Source organism: Monodon monoceros, unplaced genomic scaffold, assembly GCF_005190385.1.
Source record: "Monodon monoceros isolate NGI ecotype Baffin Bay Population unplaced genomic scaffold, NGI_Narwhal_1 Super_Scaffold_6, whole genome shotgun sequence".
NCBI lineage: Eukaryota > Metazoa > Chordata > Mammalia > Artiodactyla > Monodontidae > Monodon > Monodon monoceros.
The window spans coordinates 33,518,249-33,538,255 of NW_021703783.1; the positions used below are offsets into that span (position 1 = coordinate 33,518,249).

The 20,007-nt window shown below is 37.2% G+C and overlaps 1 protein-coding gene across 1 annotated transcript in view; it reads right to left on the bottom strand.

Annotated features, from left to right (window-relative positions):
* Positions 1-581: 581 nt before the first annotated feature.
* Positions 582-20,007, bottom strand: part of NELL2 (neural EGFL like 2) — a 380,751-nt gene continuing 361,325 nt past the window's right edge. Inside the window, exons 18-20 of the mRNA XM_029206633.1 lie at positions 19,801-19,977; positions 18,076-18,300; positions 582-1,291 (exon numbers count right to left, since the gene is read on the bottom strand). Coding sequence (XP_029062466.1) covers positions 1,241-1,291; positions 18,076-18,300; positions 19,801-19,977 — 453 coding nt within the window. The 3' untranslated portion in view covers positions 582-1,240. The remainder of the gene's footprint in view (positions 1,292-18,075; positions 18,301-19,800; positions 19,978-20,007) is intronic.

Sequence of the window (20,007 nt, forward strand, 5' to 3'; positions counted from 1 at the left end):
CAAAGGGACGATTTATAAAGATGCAATAGGAGATAGGGAAAACAACAAGAAATCGATCAGGTACCTGAAAGGACAAAGCAGCCAGAGTTGTTATTATCTCTAAGCCAGAAGAAGCAAATAGAAGTTATCAAAAACTGGAGGGGGTAGCTTAACATAGAGGGTCACGTGTCAGGAGATGTCACCTTCAGTAAGTGATACAGCTAATCATGGTAGTAACCTGGCAGGAAAGGAGCCAGCAGAATAAATATCCAAACGTCCTCTTTCTGATATCCTGCCGGTGGTCACCACTGGTCAAACCGAATCAGAATCCAGAGGACAAGAGAACCTACTAATACAACGTATATAGGTCAGCCCCCAGGATATGAGGCAGGGTAAAAGATGACTGAGAGGATACAGAGAGGCAGAACAAAGGTATCCATCCATCACCCTCCTCCCCGCCACTTCGGCATGAAATGGAGTGAAAATCACCTTTCAGTTTGGGAATAGCATGGTGGGAGTTTCTCATCAGCGGAACTAGAAAGCAGTTTGTATACTGAGGCATCTGTGGGGGAAAAGGAACACATTATGCAGACACTTGGACATGTTATAAGGTAAGAGAAATATTTATTTAATTTTACACAAGAACGAGCTTATACTTAACAAATTCAACCAAATAATATTAAGTGCAGTAAAACAATGAAATAAGGATGACATCTCTTGTTAGAAAATATTAAGTAACCATGCCTGTGCGTTATTTTTATCATGACAATAACTCGTTTCAGATTTCTTCTCAGAGTGTATACTGTACATATAATATGTTATAGCTTCTTTGCTTTGCTTCGGAAAACAGAATTCGTTCACTGCCTTACATTTTATTTTTTGCAGTGAAGAACTGAACTGATTTGTGAAGATTCTGATCTAGAGGAACATTTTCTGCACCAGTGAAGCTAGAGGCTTCCAAAGCTCCCATAAGCTCAGGCTTTACATCCAGAGGTCGTGATGTCATGGTGTGTATTTCACACGCATTCTTCTACATGCCAACATCAGATGCAGTTGAGGTGGAATTCTGGTCTAGTTTTGCCCCAAGAAGTTTCCTTTTGTGATTTTCTCAAGCTCCACAAATTTCGTAATTGAAAGTTTACTCAGCTATTAACAATGCTGCACTTAGCTGCCCACAAATCATCCACTTCAATTTTTTTTTTTTGGTCTTTTTAATGAAAGAACATTCTTTAAACAGAAATTTCCAGTGAGACAGTTAACTTCACAGTTCCTGAAGGCACTGTGGATCCACTGAGCAACAGATGTGGCCATTCTAGAGAAGAGAGGGGAAAAAAAGCATGGTATTACTTTTTAAGCCATTAGTCAATACTCATCGATTGGTACACATAACATAACTGAATGGTTTATTTGTTATTTATGTGCCCCTGAAAGTTCAATGGCTCAATCGTTTTTCATGCCTCTACTGTTGCAGAACAAACTATGGCCAGTTATTTGTGGCAAATCATAAGCCAACTTTATTTACCCCATGGCACTCTCTTAGCTCACATTTGTTGTTTGGTTTACCCATTCACAAAATAAGCATTGAGTAAATTGAGCCCGAGATATGCTGATGAATGAATAAAGCAGATATGGTCACTACCCTCATAGGACAGGGCTTATAGTTTTGCGGGGGGGAATTAATAAGCAAATGTACAATCAAAAATCGTGAAAAGTGCTAGAAAAGAAACAAACTAGGTGATATCATGAGATTAATAAATGTCTGGCTACTTAGATTGGGTGGCCAGAGTAGACTTCTCTGTAGAAGTGATGTTTAAACCAAGACCTCAAGACAGATCTGTGAAAAGGTAGGCCAAGAGCACAGGGAACAGAATGAATAAAAGGCTTTAAAGTGAAAAGAGTTTTGCGTAGTTAAGAAACCTAAAAAGGTTTGGTCTGGGTGAGAATTTTAAGTTGGTGAAGAAAACAGTGTAGAGATGAGGCAGGGAAAATAGTCAAGGAAGAGCCAGATACGCATCATTAGGTTTTGTTTTGTTTTGTTTTGTTTTGCGGTACGCGGGCCTCTCACTGTTGTGGCCTCTCCCGTTGTGGAGCACAGGATCCGGACGCGCAGGCTCAGCGGCCATGGCTCACGGGCCCAGTCGCTCCGCGGCATGTGGGATCTTCCTGGACTGGGGCACGAACCCGTGTCCCCTGCATCGGCAGGCGGACTCTCAACCACTGCGCCACCAGGGAAGCCCCCATAATTAGTTTTTATAACAAAGTACCAAAAGAATATGGTGTATTACAGAGAGGAAAAAATCTGTATCTTGTTCTTTTGAATCCTTGCGCTCTTTCTTCCGCTGGCTAGCTAATAATGAAAATGTTAGTATTGTTACCACAATCATAAGATGATAATACCCTTCTACTTTTTGAGTGCATACTCTGTGTCAGATACTTTGCCAGGCACTTTAAATACATTATCTAATTTCAACCTCAGAGCATTCCCAGTAGGATCACTATTAATAGTCATGTTTTTTTAGGTTCAGAAACTGAAGATCAGAAAGCTTAAATATCATGGCCCAAATCACAAAGCTAATATAATGGTACAGCTGGGATTAAAATTCAGGTTAGTCTGACTCTAAAACTCATCTTCTATTTGATATAGTCTCTCAGATAATTGACTTTAGATGATTGAAAATGTATCAGACCTTAATATGATAAAACCAAAAGGGTCTGTTCATGTAAGATAAAACTTAAGAAAGGACTTTGGTACTTTAGCCTTTGTTGAAGCTTACCAAATGAGGGAAAAGCCAGTCTATATCCAAGAAGAGTATTATCAATTTAACTTAATCCTCTTTCTTTTTAAATTGTTATTAAGCAGAGTTCTTATTTTGACAGCAAACGAAGGTGACATCCAGCTCTTGGATCTCTAGCTGCATTTTAAAGCTTTGTCATTACGCTCAGAGGCAGAGGTTTTTTGGCCATAACCTGGTCACATGATCTTTCCCAATCCATTGACCCAATGAAGGGAGGGGTGTACCAGTTCCTGAGAATATCAGTTTCTCAAATTGTATGGATTTTGAGCAGAAAGAGAGTTAGGGAATGTTTGGAGTATGAGTATGTTTTAGGAAGAGAAGGTGTATTTTGCAAGTCTTCCAGTAGTGTTTTTCTCATTCCATATCAATTCTGCTATAGCAAAATAAATGCTCTACAGAGCATGTCATTGGAAGCTCCCCAATTAGGGAAACATAGCTCATACAAGAAAGACATAAAATATTCCACTGGGGTTCCTGTTTCAGTAATGGCAGAGTTACTTATTTAAGACTATCGACTGACTATCCCTCCTATGGATAAAGTTTGGACAAAATATAAAAACTATTTAAAGCAATGGAGAGTGACTAAAAGCAGGTAGACACTGGAGGAATTTCAATCTTTAAAAGAAGGAAGATGTACTGTTTGAGATTCATTTTTACTTGGCATTTTCCCTTAGGGCACTCCTAGTCTGTGATGCTTAGGATAAGTATAACTTAAGCAGAAAGCCACAATCTGATAGGGCCCACGTGTCAGAGGACAACATTTAGGGCTCTGTTGGGCTGCCAGAGTGGCTGGAAATTCAGGAGGAAATGTCTAGAAAGGAGGCAGTGAATCAGCATGTCAACTCCCCTCAAATCTGTGGCGGGTCTTTGAATTGCAGAGGAGACTCTAAAGAGACAATCAGAGAGTCACAGCTTGAAGTTGGAAAGATTTGAGCAGATATTTCAGATGCTGCTCACTGTGGGTTTAAAATCTATGTCCTGCCAAGTTAGAAGGGACAGATAAAAAATTCAGGCTTTCCATTGAAAGCCCAAAAGGGCCATGATTAGGAAGAAAATGATGTCTCAACATTAAGAGATTCACCCGAAAACTAAGGGTACACCTGGAATAGACCCACCTAACCAATGTAAAGCCCAGCCTTTCCAACTGCAAGATGACTGGCCAGTAATTTGCAATCTGCTAGAACAAAAATAGTCTTCAGAAGAAGCTAATAGAATGTAGGGTCTATACTATGTATTATCCACAATATCCAGTAAACCATAAACATTACTAGACATGCGAAGAAAAACAGAAAAAAGTGACTCCTCACCAAGAGAAAAAATAGTGAATAGAAATGACTCAAAGTTAATCCAGATGGTAAAGACTAGAAAGTAGCTATTACTAATACATACAAAGATGTAAAAAAAAGATGGTCATAATGAATGATAAAACATGTTAAGTTATAGCAGAGAAATGAAACTATAAATAGAATTAAATAAAAATTCTGGAACTGAAAAGAGCAATATTCGAAATGAAAAATTCATTGGATGGGTTTAACAGCAGATTAGAAATGGCAGAAGAAATAGTCAATAAATTAAAAAAAATAGAAATTATCCAATCTTTAAAAAAAAGAGAATTTGATCGAAATAAAAATAGAACCTCAGTGACCTTCAGGATAATATTAAACCATATAACACATGTGTAATTAGAGTCGCAGAAGAACAGGAGGGAAATAATGTGGCAGACCAAATATCTGAAGAAACAATGGCCAAATTTTTCTCAAATTTGGAGAAAAAAATCTACTTAGATACTCAAAAAGCCCAGCAAATACCAAAGAGGACAAAAAAAAAAATACTTAAGTGCATCATAGTCAAAACTCTAAAAACCAAAGATAAAGAAAGAATCATGAAAGGAGACAGAGGAGAAAAAAAAGACATATTACATATAAGGGAACAAAAGTACAAATGATAGCTGAATCCTTATCAGAAATAGAAACTAGAAAACAGTAGAGTACCACTTTTAAGTGCTGGGACAAATCTGTCAATCCTGAATTCTATATTTAGTTGAATATCCTTCAAAAATAAAGACATTTTCAAATAAATGTAAGTTGAGAGAATTTGTGGCCAGTATATCTGCAATATGGAAAATGCTAAAGGAAGTTATTCAAGATAAAGGGAAATAACACTAGATGGAGATTAACATGTGTGAGAAGAAATGAAGAGCACAAGAAATGGTAAATATGTGGATAAATAAAAATATGAAATAAATATAAAATTAAAATATAGCATTTTTTCTATTAATTTGCTTCAAAGATATTTGACTTCTTAAAGCAAAAATATTGATAGCAATATAGATTTTTCGAGTTTATAGTATAGTTATAAATATATGATTATTATAGTGCAAAGGTTAGGGGAATGGGATTATATTATTCCAAAGTTCTTACATTTTATATGAATTAGTATAATATTAAATCTTATTATACTGTAATAAATGAATGATATATGTTACAACTCCTATACCAACAACTAAAACAATCATAAAGAGTTATAGTTAAGAATTCAAAAGAACAAGTAAAATTGAATAATATTAAAAATATTAACAAATAAAAAGAAGGAAGGAATAGATGATTAAGAATACAAAAAATAGATGGTACAAGTAGAAAACAAATGGCAAAATGGTGGGCCAAAATCCACCAACATCAAAAACAATATTAAATGGACTAACACTTCAATTAAAAGCCAGAGATTGTCACACTGGATAAAAAAGTAAGAACTATTTATACATTATCTATAAAAAATGCACTTTAAATATAAAACCATAGATAGGTTGAAAGTGGATGAATCAAAACAATATACTGTGTGGCTACAAAAGTACCAGACAATGGACTTCCCTGGTGGTGCAGTGGATAAGGCTCCATGATCCCAATGCAGTGGGCCTGGGTTCGATCCCTGGTGAAGGAACTAGATCCCACATGCATGCTGCAACTAAGAGTTTGCATGCCACAACTAAGGAGGCTGCCTGTCACAACTAAGGAGCCCACGTGTTGCAACTAATGAGCTGGCAAGCCGCAATTAAGGAGCCCGCCGACTGCAACTAAAACCCGGTTCAACTAAATAAATGAATGAATATTAAAAAAAACAAAGTACCAGTCAAAATTGACATCAAGTCTAGAAGCCTTGCTAGAGATAAGGAGGGACATTACATAATGATAAACTGGTCAATTCACCATTAGATATAAAAGAATACATACTGTGCGATCCATTTATATGAAAATTTTAAATAGGAAAATAAATTTACTATAATGAAATAAAATTGAGGTTTCCTATGAGAAGTAGATATTGTCTGGAAGGGGACAAAAGGGTACTTGCTAGATTGCTGGAAATATTCTGTATTTTGATTCATCAAACATAAAATTATATACAAAATAACTATGCATTTCACCTTAACAAACATTGCCTTGATAAAAACTAGAATAAAAAGTGACCCACTGAAACTTAGTCAGGTTGCTAGGAATAGTAACCACCTACTGTCTTAACTAATTATAACATCTATTTTTATGTAGTAACACAGTAAGTTTCCTTAACACCTTGTTATTTCTGGCTATATTTACTGGTATAGAAGTCATCATCACTCTTTGCATGGTAAACTCTGTAACATTAAGAATAGAAGACAGCTGACTCTTAGCTTTCAGTAAAATGTTTATATATGACATATATAATATATATTTTACTCTTATTTATATTTAATATATTTATTATTTACTTATCAATCATTATATGGTATTAATATATTAATGTTTATAAATTACACATACTATAGATATAATAAATATATGTAATTACATATTCATATATAATATGTGGCTATAAATAATCTATATAAAAATTAATAATTTAAAATCCCACTATTGTCAATATTTTAGTATGTCCTAATAGAATTCACTTCATATTCCTTTATTTTCAACCTTCTTGTAATCAAAGTGCATATGTAATCACACATAGTATTTTTATCTTGATTTTTATTATAAGCATTGTTAGTACATGAATAATTGAATAATGCAATCATATAATTACATATTATATAATTATAATGTTATATGTTACAGAGTTACCATAATTTATTTAACCCATTTTTCATTTGTTGGATATTTTGATTTCTTCCTTGATTCTGCGTGCCAGTTAATGTTGAGGTTAATATTACGATGCATATAGTTTGCTCCATATTTTAGATTATTTCTTTAGGTTGGATTCTCAGACCCAGGATTAGTAGGATCTTCTGGACATTTTTGTGGGGACGGGGAGTGGGCAAGGAGATGTATGTGTGGCTCCTGACATGTATTTTTCAATGTCACTAACATTGCATAAGAATTACAATTCCAGTACACCTCTGTCAGCATTGGAAATTATGGTGAAATATTTTTTTACCGTAGTATGTGAAAATAATAATTATGTTAGTTTATATTTAAGTGTCAATAATTTAAAACACTGATTTCCTCTTTTTTTTGCAGTATTACATGACAGTCTATGTTTATTTTTTTATTTTTTTAACATCTTTATTGGAGTATAATTGCTTTACAATGGTGTGTTAGTTTCTGCTTTATAACAAAGTGAATCAGTTATACATATACATATGTTCCCATATCTCTTCCCTTTTGCATCTCCCTCCCTCCCACCCTCCCTATCCCACCCCTCTAGGTGGTCACAAACCACCTAGCTAATCTCCCTGTGCTATGCAGCAACGTCCCACTAGCTATCTATTTTACGTTTGGTAGTGTATATATGGCCATGACACTCTCTCATTTTGTCACAGCTTACCCTTCCCCCTCCCCATATCCTCAGGTCCATGCTCTAGTAGGACTGTGTCTTTATTCTCGTCTGACCCCTAGGTTCTTCACGACTTTTTTTTTTCTTAGATTCCATATATATGTGTTAGCATACGGTATTTGTTTTTCTCTTTCAGAGTTACTTCACACTGTATGACAGACTCTAGGTCCATCCACCTCACTACAAATAACTCGATTTTGTTCCTTTTTATGGCTGAGTAATATTCCATTGTATATATGTGCCACATCTTCTTTATCCATTCATCTGTTGATGGACACTTAGGTTGCTTCCATGTCCTGGCTATTGTAAATAGAGCTGCAATGAACATTTTGGTACATGACTCTTTTTGAATTATGGTTTTCTCAGGGTATATGCCCAGTAGTGGGATTGCTGGGTCGTATGGTAGATCTCTTTGTAGTTTTTTAAGGAACCTCCATACTGTTCTCCATAGGGGCTGTATCAATCTACATTCCCAAGAACAGTGCAAAAGTGTTCCCTTTTCTACACACCCTCTCCAGCATTCATTGTTTCTAGATTTTTTGATGATGGCCATTCTGACCGGTGTGAGATGATACCTCACTGTAGTTTTGATTTGCATTTCGCTAATGATTAATGATGTTGAGCATTCTTTCATGTGTTTGTTGGCAGTCTGTATATCTTCTTTGGAGAAATGTCTATTTAAGTCTTCTGCCCATTTTTCGATTGGGATGTTTGTCTTTTTGATATTGAGCTGCATGAGACGCTTGTAAATTTTTGAGAGAAAACCTTTGTCAGTTGCTTCATTTGCAAATATATTCTCCCATTCTGAGGGTTATCTTTTGGTCCTGTTTATGGTTTCCTTTGCTGTGCAAAAGCTTTTAGGATTCATTAGGTCCCATTGTTTATTTTTGTTTTTATTTCCATTTCTCTAGGAAGTGGGTCAAAAAGGATCTTGCTGTGATTTATGTCAGAGTGTTCTCCCTATGTTTTCCTCTAAGAGTTTGATTGTGTCTGGCCTTACATTTAGGTCTTTAATCCATTTTGAGTATATTTTTGTGTATGGTGTTAGGGAGTGTTCTAATTTCATACTTTTACATGTACCTGTCCAGTTTTCCCAGCAACACTTATTGAAGAGGCTGTCTTTTCTCCACTGTATATTCTTGCCTCCTTTATCAAAGATAAGGTAACCATATGTGTGTGGATTTACCTCTGAGCTTCCTATCCTGTTCCATTGATCTATATTTCTGTTTTTGTGCCAGTACCATACTGTCTTGATTACTGTTGCTTTGTAGTATAGCCTGAAGTCAGGGAGCCTGATAACTCCAGCTCCATTTTTTGTTCTCAAGATTGCTTTGGCTATTCAGGGTCTTTTGTGTTTCCATACAGATTGTGAAATTTTTTGTTCTAGTTCTGTGAAAAATGCCAGTGGTAGTTTGATAGGGATTGCATTGAATCTGTAGATTGCTTTGGGTAGTAGAGTCATTTTCACAATGTTGATTCTTCCAATCCAAGAACATGGTATATCTCTCCATCTATTTGTATCATCTTTAATTTCTTTCATCAGTGTCTTATAATTTTCTGCATACAGGTCTTTTGTCTCCTTAGGTAGGTTTATACCTAGATAGTTTATTCTTTTTTGTTGCAATGGTAAATGGGAGTGTTTTCTTAATTTCACTTTCAGGTTTTTTCATCAATAGTGTATAAGAATGCCAGAGATTTCTGTGCATTAATTTTGTATCCTGCTACAAATTCACTGATTAGCTCTAGCAGCTTTCTGGTAGCATCTTTAGGATTCTCTATGTATAGTATCATGTCACCTGCAAACAGTGACAGCTTTACTTCTTCTTTTCCAATTTGGATTCCTTTTATTTCTTTTTCTTCTCTGATTGCTATGGCTAAAACTTCCAAAACTATGTTGAATAATAGTGGTGAGAGTGAGCAACCTTGTCTTGCTCCTGATCTTAGAGGAAATGGTTTCAGTTTTTCACCATTGAGGATGATCTTGGCTGTGGGTTTGTCATATATGGCCCTTATTATGTTGAGGAAAGTTCCCTCTATGCCTACTTTCTGGAGGGTTTTTATCATAAATCGGTGTTGAATTTTGTCGAAAGCTTTCTCTGCATCTATTGAGATGATCATATGGTTTTTATGCTTCAATTTGTTAATATGGTGTATCACATTGATTGATTTGCGTATATTGAAGAATCCTTGCATTCCTGGGATAAACCCCACTTGATCATGGTGCATGATCCTTTTAATGTGCTGTTGGATTCTGTTCGCTAGTATTTTGTTGAGGATTTTTGCATGTATGTTCATCAGTGATATTGGCCTGTAGTTTTCTTTCTTTGTGACATCTTTGTCTGGTTTTGGTATCAGGATAATGGTGGCCTCGTAGAATGAGTGTGGGAGTGTTCCTCCCTCTGCTATATTTCGGAAGAATTTGAGAAGGATAGATGCTATCTCTTCTCTAAATGTTTGATAGAATTCACCTGTGAAGCCATCTGGTCCTGGGCTTTTGTTTGTTGGAAGATTTTTAATCATAGTTTCAATTTCAGTGCTTGTGATTGGTCTGTTTATATTTTCTATTTCTTCCTGGTTCAGTCTCAGTAGGTTGTGCATTTCTAAGAATTTGTCCATTTCTTCCAGGTTGTCCATTTTATTGGCATAGAGTTGCTTGTAGTAATCTCTCATGCTCCTTTTATTTCTGCAGTGTCAGTTGTTACTTCTTCTTTTTCATTTCTAATTCTATTGATTTGAGTCTTCTCCCTCTTTTTCTTGATGAGTCTGGCTAATGGTTTATCAATTCTGTTTATCTTCTCAAAGGACCAGCTTTTAGTTTTATTGATCTTTGCTATCATTTCCTTCATTTCTTTTTCATTTATTTCTGACCTGATCTTTATGATTTCTTTCCTTCTGCTAACTTTGGGGTTTTTTTGTTCTTCTTTCTCTAATTTCTTTAGGTATAAAGTTAGGTTGTTTATTTGAGATGTTTCCTGTTTCTTAAGGTAGGATTGTATTGCTATGAACTTCCCTCTTAGAACTACTTTTGCTGCATCCCATAGGTTTTGGGTCGTTGTGTCTCCATTGTCATTTGTTTCTAGATATTTTTTGATTTCCTCTTTGGTTTATTCAGTGATCGCTTCGTTATTAAGTAGTGTATTGTTTAGCCTCCATGTGTTTGTATTTTTTACAGATCTTTTCCTGTAATTGAAATCTAGTCTCACAGCGTTGTGGTCGGAAAAGATACTTGATACGATTTCAATTTTCTTAATATTACCAAGGCTAGATTTGTGACCCAAGATATGATGTATCCTGGAGAATGTTCCATGAGCACTTGAGAAAAATGTGTATTCTGTTGTTTTTGGATGGAATGTCTCATAAATATCAATTAAGTCCATCTTGTTTAATGTATCATTTAAAGCTTGTGTTTCCTTATTTACTTTCACTTTGGATGATCTGTCCATTGGTGAAAGTGGGGTGTTAAAGTCCCCTACTATGATTGTGTTACTATTGATTTCCCCTTTTATGGCTCTTAGTATTTGCCTTATGTATTGAGGTGCTCCTACATTGCGTGCATAAATATTTACAATCGTAATACCTTCTTCTTGGATCGATCCCTTGATCATTATGTAGTGTCCTTCTTTGTCTCTTGTAATAGTCTTTATTTTAAAGTCTATTTTGTCTGATATGAGAATTGCTACTCCAGCTTTCTTCTGATTTCCATTTGCATGGAATATGTTCCATCCCCTCACTTTCAGTCTGTATGTGTCCCTAGGTCTGAAGTGGGTCTCCTGTAGACAGCATATATATGGCTCTTGTTTTTGTATTCATTCAGCCCATCTGTGTCTTTTGGTTGGAGCATTTAATCCATTTACATTGAACGTAATTATCGATATGTATGTCCCTATTCCCATTTTCTTAATTGTTTCGGGTGTGTTATGGTAGGTCTTTTCCTTCTCTTGTGTTTCCTGCCTAGAGAAGTTCCTTTAGCATTTGTTGTAAAGATGGTTTGGTGGTGCTGAACTCTCTCAGCTTTTGCTTGTCTGTAATGGTTTTAATTTCGCCATCAAATCCGAATGAGATCCTTGCTGGGTACAGTAATATTGGTTGTAAATTTCGCCATCAAATCTGAATGAGATCCTTGCTGGGTACAGTAATCTTGGTTGTAAATTTTTCTCCTTCATCACTTTAAATATGTCCTGCCACTCCTTTCTGGCTTGCAGAGTTTCTGCTGAAAGATCAGCTGTTAACCTTATGGGGATTCCCTTGTGTGTTATTTGTTGTTTTTCCCTTGCTGCTTTTAATATGTTTTCTTTGTATTGAATTTTTGACAGTTTGATTTATTATGTGTCTTGGCATGTTTCTCCTTGGATTTATCCTGTATGGGACTCTCTGTGCTTCCTGGACTTGCTTAACTATTTCCTTTCCCATATTGGGGATGTTTTCAACTATAATCTCTTCAAATATTTTCTCAGTCCCTTTCTTTTTCTCTTTTTCTTCTGGGACCCCTATAATTCGAATGTTGGTGCATTTAATGTTGTCCAGAGGTCTCTGAGACTGTCCTCAGTTCTTTTCATTCTTTTTTCTTTATTCTGCTCTGCAGTTGTTACTTCTATTATTTTATCTCCAGGTCACTTATCCGTTCTTCTGCCTCAGTTATTCTGATATTGATTCCTTCTAGAGTATTTTTAATTTCATTTATTGTGCTGTTCATCATTGCTTGTTTCCTCTTTAGTTCTTCTAGATCCTTGTTAAATGTTTCTTGCATTTTCTCTATTTTATTTCCAAGATTTTGGATCTTTACTATCATTATTCTGAATTCTTTTTCAGGTAGACTGCCTATTTCCTCTTCATTTGTTAGGTCTGGTGCATTTTTATCTTGCTCCTTCATCTGCTGTGTGCTTTTCTGTCTTCTCATTTTGCTTATCTTACTGTGTTTGGGGTCTCCTTTTTGCAGGCTGCAGGTTCGTAGTTCCCGTTGTTTTTGATGTCTGTCTCCAGTGGCTAAAGTTGGTTCAGTGGGTTGTGTAGGCTTCCTGGTGGAGGGGACTAGTGCCTGTATTCTGGTGGATGAGGCTGGATCTTGTCTCTCTAGTGGGCAGGTCCACGTCTGGTGGTGTGTTTTGGGGTGTCTGTGGACTTACTATGATTTTAGGCAGCCTCTCTGCTAATGGGTGGGATTGTGTTCCTGTCTTGCTAGTTGTTTGGCATAGGGTGTCCAGCACTTTAGCTTGCTGGTCGTTGAGTGAAGCTGGGTGCTGGTGTTGAGATGGAGATCTCTGGGAGATTTTTGCCGTGTGATATTACGTGGAGCTGGGAGGTCTCTTGTGGACCAGTGTCTTGAAGTTGGCTCTCCCACCTCAGAGGCATAGCCCTGACATCTGGCTGGAGCACCAAAGCCTGTCCTCCACACGGCTCAGAATAAAAGGGAGAAAAAATAGAAAGAAAGAAAGAAAGAGGATAAAATAAGATAAATAAAATAAAGTTATTAAAATAAAAAATATTACGAAAAAAAATTTAAAACTTAAAAAAAAATTCAACAATGGACAGACAGAACCCTAGGACAAATGGTGAAAGCAAAGCTATACAGAGAAAATCTCACACAGAAACATACACATACACACTCACAAAAAGAGGAAAAAGGGAAAAAATGGTCTATCTTGCTCTCAAAGTCCACCTCCTCAATTTGGAATGATTCTTTGTCTATTCAGGTATTCTACAGATGCAGGGTACATCAAGTTGATTGTGGAGATTTAATCCATTGCTCTTGAGGCTGCTGGGTGAGATTTCCCTTTCTCTTCTTTGTTCGCACAGCTCCCAGGGTTCAGCTTTGGATTTGGCCCCGCTTCTGCGGGTAGGTCGCCTGAGGGTGTCTGTTCTTTGCTCAGACAGGACCGGGTTAAAGGAGCAGCTGCTTCAGGGGCTCTGGCTCACTCAGCCCGGGAGGGAGGAGGGGCACGGAGTGCAGGGCGAGCCCGGCGGCAGAGGCCAGCGTGACGTTACAACAGCCTGAGGCGTGCCGTGCGTTCTCCCGGAGAAGTTGTCCCTGGATCCCGGGACCCTGGCAGTGGCGGGCTGCACAGGCTCCCCGGAAGGGAGGTGGGGAGAGTGACCTGTGCTCACACACAGGCTTCTTGGTGGACGCAGGAGCAGCCTTAGCGTCTCATGCCCGCCTCTGGGGTCCACGCTGTTAGCCACGGCTCGCACCTGTCTCTGGAGTTCCTTTAAGCAGCGCTCTTAATCCCCTCTCCTTGCGCACCAGGAAACAAAGAGGCAAGAAAAGTTTCTTGCCTCTTCTGCAGGTCCAGGCTTGTTTCCAGAATCCCTCCCGGCTAGCCGTGGTGCACTAACCCCTTCAGGCTGTGTTCACGCCGCCAGTCCTCTCCCTACGATTGGACCGAAGCCTGAGCCTCAGCTCCCAGCCCCCACCCACCCCAGCGGGTGAGCAGACAAGCCTCTTGGGCTGGTGAGTGCTGGTCGCACCGATCCTCTGTGCGGGAATCTCTCCGCTTTGCCCTCCGCACCCCTGTTGCTGTGCTCTCCTCCATGGCTCTGAAGCTTCCCCCCTCCGCCACCCACAGTCTCCGCCCACAAAGGGGCTTCCTAGTGTGTGGAAACCTTGCCTCCTTCACGGCTCCCTCCCACTGGTGCAGGTCCCGTCCCTATTCTTTTGTCTCTGTTTTTTCCTTTTTCTTTTGCCGTACCCAGGTACGTTGGGAGTTTCTTGCCTTTTGGGAGGTCTGAAGGTCTTCTGCCAGCGTTCAGTGGGTGTTCTGTAGGAGTTGTTCCACATGTAGATGTATTTCTGGGGAGGAAGGTGATCTCTGCCTCTTACTCTTCCACCATCTTCTCAAATCCTATTGATTTCCTCTTTTTTGATAGCTGTATTCTTTAGTGAATTGTTTATTCATCCTTTGTTGATTTATTTATGGGGAAATAAGTATTTTTAAATTAATTTTCATATATTTTTAATCTAATAAAGAAATCACGTCTGTTGAAAATATCTTTTAGTGTCTAGTTGTGATCTATTTTGCTAATTTTGTTTATCTATAGAAGCTCTAAATTTTCTTTGAGGTAGATTTTATCACTTTTAAATTAGAAAAGGCATATTTCTTCAAGAATTTTGATAAATATTTGATTATTTATCTTTGCTTTGATTTATTTTTAATATTTATCACTTTTTCCACATGGAATTTGTTTTGATACATAATATAATAGTATATACAACTTACATCCTTCAAACTGCTGTCCAGTCATTCAAGTATTTATAGAATAATCCTTTCTTCCTGTTTTGATTTGCGAAGCTCTCCTGATCACATATTAAAGTATTCATTATAATATTGTTTATTAATGGAGTATTTCTTTCCATAGATAAATTTAGTTATCTATTCTAATTTTAGCACAGATGTCCACTTTCCAAACTTTAAGTTTATGGTTTCTAATAGATGAAGGCAACATTTAGAAAGTTAGGAACTTCATCTATATAAAACTATTTTTTTCCATACCTCAATTATCTCAGTATTATATCTAGTCTCCCCAGGAGTTAAAAGTGGCCCTCCGGTTTCCAATTTCCCAAGTGTCCCACTCAGTGATAATTTATTAAAGGGAATGACTCTCTAATACCTCCTCCCTCTTTATTTCTCAACTGGGTACATCCCTCTTTATTGTCTGGAGCTCAAAACATAATTGCCTGAAAACTCTCTGACCCATCATAAGGGTGTGTAGTCTCTATTAGATTTAGGAAAGACAAAATTAGTAATTCTTTTTTGATGCAAGAATTCAACTTCCGAGTGGAGGAAACTTTTTTTTTTAACCTAAGCAAATTACATTTGAAGAGATCTTTAAAAAGGGAAGGGAAACTCATAACTCTATTTCTCCCAGCTAACTCTTAATTCCTCAGGAAGTAAAACTGGTTCATGCGTTGTACAGCCTCTTAGCACAGTGCAACTTTCCTTTAGAGCATCCATCAGAGTTTGTAATGTTGTCTTTACCTGTTTCATGACTTAATTAATGTTTCTATACTCCACTACCTACAATAATAATAGTCAACATTTATTGAGCGCTTACTCTGAATGCATATGAAATGTGTCGGAAACTTTGTATGGATCTTCTCACTTAATTCTTATAGCAACTTTCTCAAGTAGGTACTATAATTATTCCTAGGTAAGTATTATTAGTGTTCCCATTTTTAGATGAGAAAGATGGAGCCACAGAGAGATTAATAAATATCCCTTGAGGTGACATTGCTAGTGAGGTTGACCAGGCTTTCAATCCAGGTAGCCTGATTCCAGATGCCACATTCTTCACCTCTAGGCCAGCGCTTTCCAATACAATATTCTGCGATGATAGAAAGGTTCTCTATATATGCTATCTGATAGCCACTAGCATGTGTGAGCATTTGAAATGTTGCTAGTGTGACTGAGGATTGGATTTTAAACTTAATTTCAATGAATTTAGATAGCCATGTGTGGTTACTGGCTACTGTACTGGACAGCAGAGCTCTAGAAGCTGCTGGGCAAAAATTTCCAGGAATGATTGTACCCGTTTTTGCTTATCATTCTACCCTGGTTCTGGCACAATACCCCACATAATTTGTATTTATTGACTAAAACAAATAACTCAGAAGTGGTAGGATGGGGAGATGATAAGTGAAAACAGCGCTCTGAAAGCACCAAATTGTAAAGGATGCTCACCTCCAATGAAATCTCTCAAGCTTGTTTGGCATAAGTTTCATTTTTAAAACAGCACAAAATAAACATAATAAGATGAGTATTAGGGATTCATTTGGTAACACTGAGGATATTCTTATAACTCATAGTTAATAAGAAGGGAAGAGGGAAATGGCATCAAATAGTAACCTCTGAGAATCGGCACTTATCTGACAAGAAATGAATTTAATGTCAAAATACACTTTCTGGGCTATATTTCTATCATAAGCCAAAAAATCCTAGTAGTTGTTTGTAAGGTGGTGAATGACAAGCTCATTCACACTCTTTTCCCCAGAAAACACTCTAATGTTTTTCTGCCTATTACTGAATGCATCTTTCTTGTTGGAAGTATCTGTCTGAGCTATATCTGGTTTTACATTCTATCACCTGGTATACGTATTTGTTGTCATTGCTCAGAACAATAATCTAACAGTTAGATTAAGAGTGTAAAGAGACTCAACTCTATTTGGCAATTAAATGTCAGAAAGTATTTCCCTATTGGTCATGAATGCTGAAGTTTCTAGATAATGCACCATTAAATGTACTCAAATGTACTCATATCAAATGTATATAGGGAGGCTCAAGAGGGAGGGGATATGGGGACATATGTATGCATGTGGCTGATTCACTTTGGTGTACAACAGAAACTAACACAGTATTGTGAAGCAATTATACTCCAGTAAAGATCTATTTAAAAAAATGTATATTAAAGCAGCACTGCATATACATTATTAGTAACTTTTAGTAGTAAAAGTAACTTCCAAATGTGCTAATGCACTTTTAGAAAACTGCATTAAATGTTCCCCGAAAAGCTGTGCTTGATTGACAAATTGCATTAATTGAAAGAGCTAGAAATTTTGGTTTGAAATAGATAATAGCATCTCAAAACTTAAAGCATTTCACATTTCTTTGTCCTGTTACATCAAGCCACTCTAGTAAGAAATTTGTACTACATGAATCTGAATGAAATTGCTCTATTGAAAAAAAAAAATTAAATGGAAATGCTCACTTAAAGAACCAGAGCAGTTATAGATATTTGGCTGTGCTATGGTGGGAAAAATCTGACATCTTTGCTTTCTTCTTGTTAAGCTTTCCAGATTATTTACTTAGTTCTAGTGTTGATTCTAATGCTTTCAACTTTGTCACCATCTGTGAATTCTATATACTCTGTCTACATTACCAGTATTTCTATTCTCAGTGAAGCAAAAGGCACAATGCTCTATTTTCCTATGAGAATAAAAAGAAAAATCTTTATAATGATTTTTTCTCCAGCCATAGGAATAAAATATGGTAAACAACAGATCTTAAATTTTTCAACTCAATGTAACTCACCACCACAAACCAAGAAATATGCCCATTTTTGCCATATTGATTTTCACTTTGGAAAACGTAATATGTTCACTTTGCTGATATATCTTATCTCATAAAAGGACTAGATAAAAATCAATAAAATAATATTGTCTTCTATCATGAAAGAAACATGAAGTTTGGTGTTGTACTATTTTTTTTTAAGATGTGTACAGTTAGATGCTTTAGGGCAATTTACGTAGGTTCTTTCTGTTCTGGTGATATTAGTAACCCATCATTCTGGTTTCTGACCAAGCACCTGCTTCTCCCTGAATATGCATTAGAGGATGCACAGGACAGTCAGCCTTGGCACTAATAAAGCTGAGTGGCCCTGCTCCCATCTCTGTTTGAACAGTAAATAGGAAAGAAGATGCTTCCCATTGGCCAGGTTAAGCACATTAGTGTCTGTGAATCCTGGGTGCAGCTGGCCAAGTGCTCCCCACTTGAATATAATGAATGGGCTTTACCTTGCACTGGCAGAGAGTACACTCAGTGCCATGTTTGATCCAAGAGGACCCAGTGAAGCGAACCACATTCATCTCGTCCAGGCAAGTTTTGGTGATGTCATTACGGATGGTATCGGCCTGGCAAGGGTCGGTGACACAGCGCGGGCAGCACTCATTCTCTAGGAGGACACTGAATTCACACTCCACCTCTGGGCAAGGCAGGGGCCAACAGTCAACTTCCCCTTGCTATAAGGAAAGCAGATGAACAAGGGCGAAGGGAGGGGGAGGGAGGGCATGGAGGGAGGTGAGGAGGGAGAGAGCAGTGTTTACCGAATACTCAATTTATTTGATGGACATTTATACTCAGACCTTCACAGCTATGAATCTTGCAGGGAATCCACAAAATCCCTAACAGAGAGATGAGACCTATACTGCAGATGGATTATAAAACAGTCTTCAGGGGTTAAACAAGAAAAACAATAAAGGAAAGCAAAAACTCTTTCTCTTAAAACAAACAAATTTGCATGCCCTTCTCTTTCCCATGACAAAGGAGAATTGTTTACTACAGAAGAGGTTTTTAGTTTCTGCCTATGAGATGCTTTTTTCATTTTTACGATCTTTTTCCCCTACCTTCTCATTTATTCCCTTCTGAAAAAACAAAGTTTTGTCCACTGACAAGAAAGTAAACTGAAATATGAAGGAAATTTGACAGTTTTTCTTTGTTCATTTATACGTTCCTCAGTGTAGGGACTTTGGAAAAAACAAAACGAAACTAGGAGCTGATTTCAGTCTTTTTTATTCCACATGAGAAAATTGTGTGAATTGGACCTTTTTAAAATTTAGTTCCCACCTGTTTCCTATTTTCTTCATAATTCTGAGTCTCAGGGTCTTGGAGATGAAAGCAGCCTTCAGGTACAGAAACTGACCTTGCTCTTTCAATTGATTTTTGGGTTGAAAGTATAAAAAGGAAGCAACAAAAAAGCATTGCCTTAAAAATATCTTCACACAAATAGAAAGGAAACTAGTCCTAACTTTAAAAGTATCATCTGTGAAACTTTCTTCTATAAAGACATATAGACCAATTTTCCTTTTTATTTACACCACTAGAAAGAAACAAGAAATTTGGTTAAATGAAAAAATGATTGGTATTTTCCTTATCAAGTCTTCATTTTCTTTATCAAGTCTTCATTTTCTTTTTAACCTACTGTTTCCAGTAGAAGTTTCATAAATATATACATTCGATTCTAAGATTCTAGTATTTATTGCATATCCATATTATGTGTAAAACAGGGTGCCCACTAGAACAGCATTGACAGTAACAATCTTTAGAAAGAAAAAAAAGTGTGTTTTTTTTGTTGTTTTCTTACATCTAAGCATAATTGATAGAAAAGGATTAACAAAAAGTCTACTGGAAAAAGTGATTTTTTTTGAATGCCATTATTCTGTTCATAACTTTCTCTAAGTAAACGTAAGCTGAGAAGCCAGGAGAGCCTTTTCTTCTTTTGAGCTCTGGAGATAGTCCTGAAAGCCTGACATGACATGGTGTACCACATCTACCCCCAGATATTCCTTCTCAGGCCCTGAATGCATAACCATCACCTTATCATCCTAACCAGGTTCACTTTTTGTAACTCCCAACACTATGGCCAGGTACCAAATATCGGTGCAGGGGGGCAGGGCAAGGTTGTTTTACGATTTCAATTCTGGGTTTAAACGTTTCCCTGAAATTCACGTAGCTGAACTTACCAAGCAGCGGCACTGTTGGCAATTCTGGACCCAGGTGTCACCACTGTTGTACAAGGTTTCCCCATTTTGATGGAGGCACTGACTGCTCAGCCTTGGGTCACATTCGGGGCAGCAGAAAAGATCAACCGTGGGATTCTCACAGTCACAGACCATCCGTCGACACATTACAAATCCATTCTGTATGACAAGGGGAAAAAAGCAGTTACC